Source organism: Nannobrachium achirus, assembly GCF_963921795.1.
Source record: "Nannobrachium achirus genome assembly, chromosome: 13".
NCBI lineage: Eukaryota > Metazoa > Chordata > Actinopteri > Myctophiformes > Myctophidae > Nannobrachium > Nannobrachium achirus.
In genome coordinates this window covers 9,804,124-9,814,404 of record NC_137833.1, presented here as the reverse complement: position 1 = coordinate 9,814,404, position 10,281 = coordinate 9,804,124, and the positions used below count along the sequence as shown (strand labels likewise).

The 10,281-nt window shown below is 45.2% G+C and overlaps 1 protein-coding gene and 1 pseudogene across 2 annotated transcripts; both read left to right on the top strand.

Annotated features, from left to right (window-relative positions):
- Positions 1-2,317: 2,317 nt before the first annotated feature.
- LOC308296789 (exocyst complex component 2-like) lies at positions 2,318-4,872 on the top strand (annotated as a pseudogene). Its single transcript has one exon. The product of its transcript is annotated as an exocyst complex component 2-like (transcript).
- Positions 4,873-5,419: 547 nt separating this feature from the next.
- LOC308296788 (vacuole membrane protein 1-like) lies at positions 5,420-6,616 on the top strand (the record flags this gene model as incomplete). Its single annotated transcript, XM_080740114.1, has 1 exon — positions 5,420-6,616. One exon carries the CDS (start codon positions 5,420-5,422, stop codon positions 6,614-6,616), a length of 1,197 nt encoding a protein of 398 aa, XP_080596240.1.
- Between the last annotated feature and the right edge of the window lie 3,665 nt (positions 6,617-10,281).

The following is a 10,281-nucleotide window of genomic DNA, read 5'->3' as shown; positions in this document are numbered from 1 at the left end:
GTCAGATTAACATACAGTACACAAGTGTTACCAGTTATATTTTCTCATGAAGTGCTCCTAAATTATTCCCGTGGGTTTGTGTAGGTCAGTGCAATCCGTTCTGTTTTTGTTTCAGTGTTTGTGACACGGAAGCGAGTGGGTGGGACGTTCGCGAACGAATCGAGTCTGTTGAACGACTCTTTGACATGAACGATATGATTCGGTTCACAGTAGGGAGCCGTTCCTTTCTAATGAACAGTGGTGGGAAAAGTACTACATGTCTTTACTTAGGTAAACATATCAATACTGCAATCAAGTTTGGAATGTTATTAATGTACTAGAGTAAAAGTAAAATAGTATTGGTTTCAAAATGTACTTAAAGTACCAATATTAGAACGTACTCATTATGCAGAATGTCCTGTTTCACAGGTTTTCCAATGAGTAAAATGTAGAAAAATCATTTGCAAATAGCCGATCTACAAGCTCACAATGCATCGCAACGTGACACATTGTGAGCTTGTAGATCACCTATTTTCAAATGCCAGAAATGTATCCAATGGCCAAAATGTATAGGCCTATATGGGTGGAAGTGATTTACAATCATAATCAAAATCTACAAAGTAACCAGTAACTAAAATGAGCCAGTCTTTTGAACGGCTCTTTGAAAGGAACGGATCTCAGAGATCCGGTTCACTTCAAAGAACCATAAATCCCATCTCTATCTAGCAGCCAGACACCGATGCGCGCCGCCATGGCAGCTTGCCAAGTCTGCTGCGTTAGTAACCTGTTGCTAACTTGGCATTGGACAAGGACGGCTTTAGGAGGGGCATAGCGACTGGTCAATTGTATGAAACACTGTACCGAAAGAGAAGCGGTGACACTCTGAACCCAGCAGGGGGCAGTGTTGGAAACCTGAGAAGCAGAGAACAGAGTTCATCCATTTGTTGTCTCTTCTTCAATCAACTCAATACAATATTTCACCTTAAACATCATCAATAAAGCAGTAAATAATAATTTAGACTCAGTCGATAGTAACCAGGCCAGTGTGTGTGTGTGTGTGTGTGTGTGTGTGTGTGTGTGTGTGTGTGTGTGTGTGTGTGTGTGTGTGTGTGTGTGTGGTTCACCCCTTTCAATTGCACATATTGTTTTGATTGTATAATATTGATTGATTATAGTGTATCATGCGCACTTCTGCTTTGGCAATGTAAACATACGTTTTCTCATGCGAATAAAGCCCTTTGAATTGAAATGAATTGTGTGTGTGTGTGTGTGTGTGTGTGTGTGTGTGTGTGTGTGTGTGTGTGTGTGTGTGTGTGTGTGTGTGTGTGTGTGCGTGCATGTGTGCGTGCATGTCATCCAAACCAGCTAGTAGTGGTTAGAGTGGTGTCAGGGGTGTCACACTCAATTCTGGGCCCATGTGTAAAGGATTCACTGTGGGGCCCCCCATGAATGTTCTTCTTAAGCGGGGGTAACTCAGTTACTCACTTTACATGAGTATTTCCAATTTCCATGCAGATGTTCTTGCAGTTACACTTTACTTCCAATTCCTCCCCAGTTGATGTTGTTTATGAGCTGTCTCATTAGCTGTGATTAATTCCTGGCTGTAAACCATTAAGTTTGTATTGTTACAGTTTACAGTTTAGGCATTTAGCAGACGCTTTTAATCCAAAGCGACTTACAATAAGCAGGTAATACACATCACTATAATAAGCAAGATAATATGTCAGTACATTAACAACAATATAACAAATGCATAGGAATATCAATCTAGAAAAACAATAACATAGGTAGACCACGCACCTAATCACCTAATGTCTGTAGCTTGAGTTGGTGCCCTCTCGCGAGTGCTGTGCATGAGGTTGCTAACCTCATACACCCCAAATATTAACAACGAAATTGACGGCTTATTGTGTCTAAAAAGACATATTTAGGCACCTGTAGGCATGCTCCAACCCACTGAAATCAAAATACTAAAATCGCTAAAACAATAGAAAGCAGTAAATGAAAACATTTTAACACTCATCTTTTCTTTTTCTCTAATTGAAAACTAAAATATGAACCGTTGTTGTAAAAAAAAAAAAAAGTTGTCCTTAACTGTATACCATTTGTTGCAATAAATGGTTAAATCTACTTTGACGTGAGTGTTCTTGACTAAACTGTATTCATACACTGGGTGACAACATCAGTGATGTCAATAGGGTAGACCAGGTATGGGGGAGAAGGTAAATTAGTGGTCTCTGAGAGGGGAATTCTTATGGGAGAGAAAGATGTAAAGAAATCACCAAAAATTGATTTGTTAAAGTGTGAGGAGCTGGGTGTCCATTGGCATCAGGACTCCATGTCTGGTGCCCGCCAACCCCCCCTGGTCACAGGCATCTCACCTAACCAGGGCACAGCCTGGACCAAAGTCACCATCCGTTGGGAAAACCTGGGCACTGGCCCGCAGACCTCATTGGCCTGTCCATCTGTGGCAACAACTGCCTGCTGACATCAGAGTGGATATCGGCCAGCAAGATAGTGTGCCGTGTGGGCCCCGCCAAGGACGACAGGGGAGAGATCATTGTCACCACCAAGTCTGGGGGCCGTGGAACCTCCAACGTGTCCTTCGTGCTTCTCAGGCAGGAGAAGATCGGTATCTTGGACCAGTCGGCTGTGTGGGTGGACGAGGTGGACTACTTCGACACCAGGATGGATTGCAACAAAGGTATCCACCCCCTTTCCCTGATACCCATCGACCTGCCGGGCAAACACCTAGACAGGGCTAAAATCCCCCAGGAGGACATGGAGATGTCTTTCCCAGGAATGAGCGGAGACTTCACCAGTGAAAACTTCTCTGCCACCTGGTACCTCATAGAGAACCACCCAGGCACCAGTTTGGAACAATTGCAGATGGCGGCCAGTGACCTAAAGGAGCAGCCCAATAAGGAGGACGAGGTCAGTCTGGCCTCCTTGAAAGGAGGCCTCAGTATGTTCTTTGAGGCCCAGGATGCTCTGGCGGCGATCCTCCAGAGGTTGGAGTCCGACGGAATGGAGAGGGCGGAGAGCTCAATTGCGCAGCCTCTGGAGGACGTCCTGGACAGAGTGAGTGATACCGCAGACACTCTGTTCCAGGAGGTTCTGCAGCAGCAGGACAAAGCTGACTCAATAAGCAATGCCCTCAACATCCTGCAGCGATTCAAGTTTCTCTTCAACCTGCCGCTCAACATCGAACGTGCCGCTCAACATCGAACGTAAGAAGGGAGATTACGATGTGGTGATCAGCGACTATGGGAAGGCCAAATGTCTCTTTGACAACACCAAGGTCCACGTCTTCAAAAAGGTGTACGAGGAGGTGGAGGACAGGATCAACGCACTCAGGAATCTGCTGTTGGAAAAGCTGCTGCAGACACAGTCCACTCTGTACGACCAGAAGAGATACATCAGCTATTTGTCCAAGCTCAAGACCCCTGGGGACCCAGCGTGGCAGCGTGTATCTCTGGAGCTGGAGGGGGATACTTTTCTGTCTGCTCTCACCAGGATCAGACACACAGTTTCTCTTAAGAGAGAAGGCAACTTGTGCATGCCACGGCCGACTACCTGGTGCTTTGAGACCCCCCAGCAGGTGAAGTTTGTGGAGAGGTTGTCAGATGTTGTGATCGGTCAGCTGACGAACTTCTGGGAGCTGTGGATCTCGTATGTAAACGGGAGCCTCTTCATTGAGACAGGGGAAAGGTCTGACAGACATGCCAGACAGAGATAGAATGACTTAACAAAAATGACTGAGGAAATGACCAATTGGTTGGTGAAACTTATGCGTGAGGCTATCCTTCCCGCCACTGTTGCCCAGGGGGAGCTGAGCTTCTACAGGGGCTGGGAGAACAAAACCGAGCTTTCTGGTCCCTGGCTCACTCAGATCATACACACTGTCAGGGGTTGCTGTGGAGCTCTGTCTACTTTAGAGATCCCCAGTGTTCATCTGCAGGTGATCCAGGGTCTGATTCTGGACCTGAAAGTGCAGTGCCTCCTGATCACCTTACAACACATCACAGAAGACGTCAAGAGATTCGCTGAGAAGGAGGACTGGGCTGTTGAGAATGAGGCATTGGGAATAACAAGTCTTCCTGTCCGGTTTGAACAGTACTGTACATGGTCCAAACGCTGCAGTCACTCAAAGAGCCTTTGAAGACCAAACCGGGGGAGATCAATGTCCTCCAGCTGGAACAGGACCAGTCCTCCTAGCTCTGTGTAGCCATCATGAAGGTTTTCATAGATTGCTTGGGAGACCTGGCCTCTCCAGATCTGCCAAGCAGTGTTCATGAGGAGTTCAGCCCCACGTCAGAGCGACACCTGCTGATCATCAGTACCTGAGGAGGCACACCTTCCTCAACCTGGCCAAGCACTTTGACACACATGGTTTCACAGGCTCAGAGAAGATAACGTGGCTCAGTGTGAACATGTTGAGGGAGATGGACGCAAATCTGTTTGAAGCCTACATCAAGAGGAGGGCCGACCCCATCACAGGCTCCCTGAGTGGAGCCAGGTATCTACTCCAGTACCTTTGACTGGAGGACGTACTGTCAGATGCCTGAGGATGTGAGGAACTACTTAAAGGAAGTGTTGCTCAACATCGTCACAGTCCATGCTGAGGTATTCGCAGTGTCCAATGATCTGGTTCCGAGGGTTCTGTCCAAACTTGTCGAGTTAGTGGCGGAGGAGATGAGTTGCCTTGTGCAACGTGTGCCCTCCTTCAGCGATAACGGAGCCTTGTTGGCGCATCTTGAACTCTGTGCTCTGAGAGAGGTCGTAGCTTCCTACCTTAATGCTGAAAGCAATGCCAGCTTCAGAATGGCTTTGGAGACCCTTCCCCCATTGCACAGCCGAGCAGATAAAAAGCTACTTAAACAACAAGTTTAAGAGCAGCATAATCTGTTATTTTACTAAACTAGAGATTCTCTCCTTGTATGGGCCGTTCTGTCGGTGACGTTAGTTATCTCCATACATGGAGTTCCGTGCTAACGCATACGTACATTCCGTGCTCATACAAACACGCAAAGCCAGACGTAGAGTTTTGCAAAAATCGGCCTCATTGTGGCACTATATAAGGCCAATTTGAAACATTGCCTATCTACAACGGTCTACAAGTGCTAGTATGTCACAGGGACATGTCATCAGTGGCCTATATAACTGATCCCTTGCCATTATTGTTTGATCATCAAGCCACTTTGCCAGTGATCTTTCTTATTAGCACTCTCCTGTGTGGTCATTTTAATTTTTTGGCTTCTGCTACCTGTGCCATAGAGAACGATTTGGGTCCTTTCAACTCACGCTGTGAATTGGAACTGTAATTGATGTGATGTTGATTTTGTCATAGTATGGTCATTTATCAAGGATTGTCATTAAACTGGGTTGTGGACTTTCATAAAATTAGTCACATTGAAGACGCCACTGGATTGTGATTGCCATGGCAGCCAATGGAGCAAAGGTAAAATCCAGAAATTCATCTGCAGCCAGAAAGAGGAGACAGAAAGACAAGGAGGAGCGCTTGTCTCTGGTTTTGTACAGAAGACCTTTGGTCACACTGCACTATTTCCTCCTAGAGACACTCACCAACCTGAGGGAGTGGATGTCAAAACTGGGACAAAGACGGGGCACAGTGTTGCTGTTCTTGCTGGTGAGTTCCGTCTTCTCCGTCATCTATTACACTGAAGGAGCTCACCAGACATACGTCCAGTACCTGGCAAAGAGGTTCCAATGGTGTGCCTACTGGGTATTCCTTGGCATCATATCGTCGTGCGGCCTTGGCACCGGCGTGCACACCTTCCTGCTCTACCTGTGTCCTCACATAATAAAGGTGACCCTGGCGGCCTATGAGTGTGGCTCCACAGACTTCCCAGAGCCCCCGTACCCAGAGCACGTCACCTGTCCCCAGATTGCAGGGACGGAGAGCATCTCGGTCTGGTCCATCATGTCCAAGGTGCGTCTGGAGGCCTGCATGTGGGGCATTGGCACCGCCATCGGGGAGCTTCCTCCGTACTTCATGGCGAGGGCGGCTCGCCAGTCAGGAGCCGATCCGGAGGACTCGGACTACGAGGAGTTTGAGGACATGCCGGAGGAGGACGGGTCTGCCCGGGGATACGTCTCTGGAGCCAAGCTGTGGGCCAAAGAGAAGGTGAAGAAACTCTCTTTGGGATTCTCCGGGATCCTGTTTTTCGCTTCATTCCCCAACCCCTTTTTTGACCTGGCCGGGATGACCTGTGGTCATTACATGGTCCCCTTTTGGACCTTCTTCGGAGCCACTCTGATCGGCAAAGTCCTCATTAAGATGCACATACAGAAGGTCTTTGTCATCATGCTCTTCAGTAAGCACCTAGTGGAGAGGTTTCTGTCGTTCATAGGGTATGTGCCCTGGATAGGACCGTCGCTCCAGAAGCCCCTGCGTCAGTACGTGGAGGCTCAGAAGAAGAGGCTGCGCAACGAGGGAGACGAGGAGGGAGTGAACGGGAGCTGGCTGTCCTGGGTGTTTGGATGGGTGCTGCTGGTCACCGTCTTCCTCCTCGTGTGCTCCATCATCAACTCCATGGCCCAGACCTACGCCAAGCGGCTTCAACAGCAGAAGCATTCCAAGGAGAAAAAGAAAACCAAAGGCAAAACCAAGTGATGATGGTAAGACGCTAAGCGGTCTATCCCAGCCACTGCCAGTGGTTCTCAAAGTGGGGTCATGTGCCCCTTATGCCAAACCAGAACTAGAACCAGAACGTTCAAGAACCTGTGAAGTTCCGGAACTACGTTCTGCTTACGTTTCCATATAACCAGACCCAACCGGGAAGGTCAAGAAAAAGTCATAAAAAACTGCCACCTGCACACAGCATTTATCATGCGACAAACAGAATAACCACAGACCAAAAGAAACTCAAAACTAGACTTAAAACTATTGGATTTGTCAGATATTGAGAGCTTTTAACAGAAATAGACACAGAATTGGCACAATTCTGAGTATTTTAAAACTGAAAACATGCAAATGTACAATGGAGAATGTACACGTCCCTCCTCAGATGGACTTTTGATTCAGCTCTAGCCCAAGCAGTAATATAAAGGACAAGACAGAATCCATTTACCAGAGGAATTCACTGGGAAACAGTTTTTTCAAAAATCTCAAAAAGTATAACAATTTGTAAGGAAAAATAATAAAATCAATAATAACTGCGTAAAGCTGAACATTCGAACACAAAGAATGTGGAAGTAGTAGACTGCCAAAAAAGAAAGTGGCGGAATAAAGAATAAAATATAAATTGGGGACAACTAATGTGTGCTCGCTGGAGCGAGCCCACGACTATATTTTCACCTGAGGATCTAGTTGTATGTACGTGTTCCCACAATGTATTGCAATTGTGATGCGTTGAGCTTTCAGATCAGCTAGTGAAAAACAAACAAAAAAATTACACATCTTGACAAATCTTCTCTGATCCCTAGTCCATGATACAGAATATATTCTGCATCCAAATATTAATTCTAGGGGTCCTTGACATGAAATTGTGTGAGAACCACTAACCAACAAACTTGACTGTTCTTGCAGAAGGAAGGGCCTGCCTGCCACAGCTGCAAGGTCTCTCCTTGACTCTGACAGAGTGCAAAATGGAACCAAATGAACCCATTTGTACATGTCAGGGTTACAGACTTGTATGGGGGGCGCGACGTTGGTGTAGTGGTTAGTGCATATGCCCTTCATGCGGAAGGTGAGTGGTTCAAACCCTGCCTAAGCCGACGTCAGCAAGGGGAAGAAGACGACAGCCAGCCCCATGGCCTCCCCTAAGTAACAAGGAATCTTGTGAAATACAATGTTGTCAACCAATCATCAAGGACGATGATACACGAAAGAAAGAAGAAGACTTGTATGGGTCAATTTAGACCCCCTTAAAAGAACCCACAGAGTTGCTACTCACCTAATGAACGAGCCTTCAGAGTAGAACTGAACTTGGAAAAAAGAAAATAAAGAAAAATAGGCCTATTGTTTTTAGTTTGATTGATTGATTGAAGACTTTATTAGAAGTTTGCATAGAAAAAGGTACAGTTTTATGACGGTACAGTTCACTGGTACAAGGTCAACTAAAAGGAGATCCTAGGAAAGCACTTGGCTTATTTACACAGGAAACCATTAAAGTCATTGTTGCCCAAAATAAACGTCTCATACTGTACATCTTTCAGACTTTTTCGAAAATTGTTGTCAGTTTCTTTTTTCTTGACTTTATTTATTTTTTTATTTTATTTTTTGTGTTTCTCATTAGGGGGTCCACACACAGCCAGAGGCTATAGGGCTATTTTTTAGTGCTCCTTGACCTGGAAAGGTTTGTGAACCTCTGTCCTGATTTGAATAGCCATTCTAATGCAATTTACAATTTATAATTTAGGCATTTAGCAGACGCTCTTAATCCAGAGCGATTTACAATAAGCAAGGTAATTAGGCCTACATCAAACAATAAGCAAGCAAATACATCAGTACATCAACATCAATACATCAAATACATAGAAATATCAATCTTATATAACATAGGTAGACCGAGCACCTTATCAATTAAAAAAGCTTTGTATAAAAATGCTATCTACAGTAGCTTTCATGTATGGTCATTGGGGGAAGGCGAGTGCAAATACAATATATAGGCTACAAAATCAATCAATCAATCAATCAATCAATCAATCAATCAATCAATCAATCAATGTTTTGATTCAATACACGTTCATGTTCAGACATAATCTACTGCATGTCTAGTTGACACTGTCTATTCCTCTGTAGGCCCTTAAGCATTGCTTTCCCAGTGTTCTCTGCTCAGTAGCACAGCTTCACATGGCCGCTAGGGGGAGCGCGAGATCATCCTTCTCTTCTTGACTTTAATTTGATGTTTTTAAAATAAATATATAACATGTGTTATCTTATGTAACCGAGCTTTGAACAGGCATATCAGAGACATTTCCAGGGCAATGCAGCAGAGTCTTGGTCTCTCAGTCAGCAGCAGTGTAAAGTAACTAAGTACATTTAGCCTACTTAATTAAGTATTGTACTTAAGTAGGCCTACAATATTGAGATAATTGTACTTTATTCGAGTATTTCCAATTTCCAATACTTTTACTTCTACTACTTTTACTCCACTACATCTCAGATCCAAATATTGAACTTTTACTCCACTACAATTATTTGAAACCTTAATTTAGTTACTAGTTACTTTGCACATATAAATTATAATATTATGAAACATAGGCCTACATTAACCAGATTAGCCCAATTTTGTACCTAGGCTGTTTGAAAATAGACAACATTTTGCAGCCTACTTTTACTTTTGGTAGGACTTTGATGCCAATACTTTCATACTTTTACTCAAGCAGCCTACATTTTGAATTCCAGACTTTATTATTTCTGCATTGCAGTAGGCCTATCGCTACTTTTACTTAAGTAAGACATGTGAGTACTTTTTTCCACTACCACTGAGCTGAGCGAATCATCATCATCACCACCAGTGTGACTCAACCAGCACAGACTCACAGAGAGCCACGGTAGCAGCAGCATCAGCACCACAGACAGACCGGGGCTCGCCAGGCAGCATCGACCGACCGACGGACGGGCGGCGATGCCTCGCCTCGCTGCCCGGTAAGAACCATGCAGTTCTGCAGGAAGGTGCTCTGCCAGCCCTGTAGCGCCAGAGTCACGTCTCCACAGGAGGACATGGAATATAAAATGGGGAGCTGCATTGGAATTAATGCACGCAACCAGGTAACACCACCACACCACCACGGGGAAAGACAGCATGCATGCATGCAGCGCAGTGTGCAAAGCCTTACACTGGAGTGTATAGGCCTATGTGTAGCCAGTAGCCTGCTGGTTAACTCCTGAGTCCGAGCATGTCGAAAAATGCATCCATACGGCCGGGTCTTATCTCGGGTCTATACAGCGTTAGAAGGAGTTCTCCTTAACGCTATGTCACTAACCATCCGCTGCGCCAGCAGAAAGCCTGTGCACCCTCTCGCATTGCCCAAATATAACAAATAAACTTTCGCTACTCACTGAAACAAAGACGGCTTTATGGAGTTGAAATTCTACTTTCCTTAGTGGCAACACTCTGAGCCCCCCACCTCACGTCTAAAATACACTTTTTGTACAAAAAAAAGGAAAGTTTACCTACGCTACAGCGCCCTCTACAGATCTTGTCAATAGAAATGTCCATTGACCAGATTTTCACCTTCCGGTGAAATAATTTTCTTTTCTGGACAAAAAGTGTATTTTAGACGTGAGGTGGGGGGCTCAGAGTGTACCCACTAAGGAAAGTAGGTTTTCAA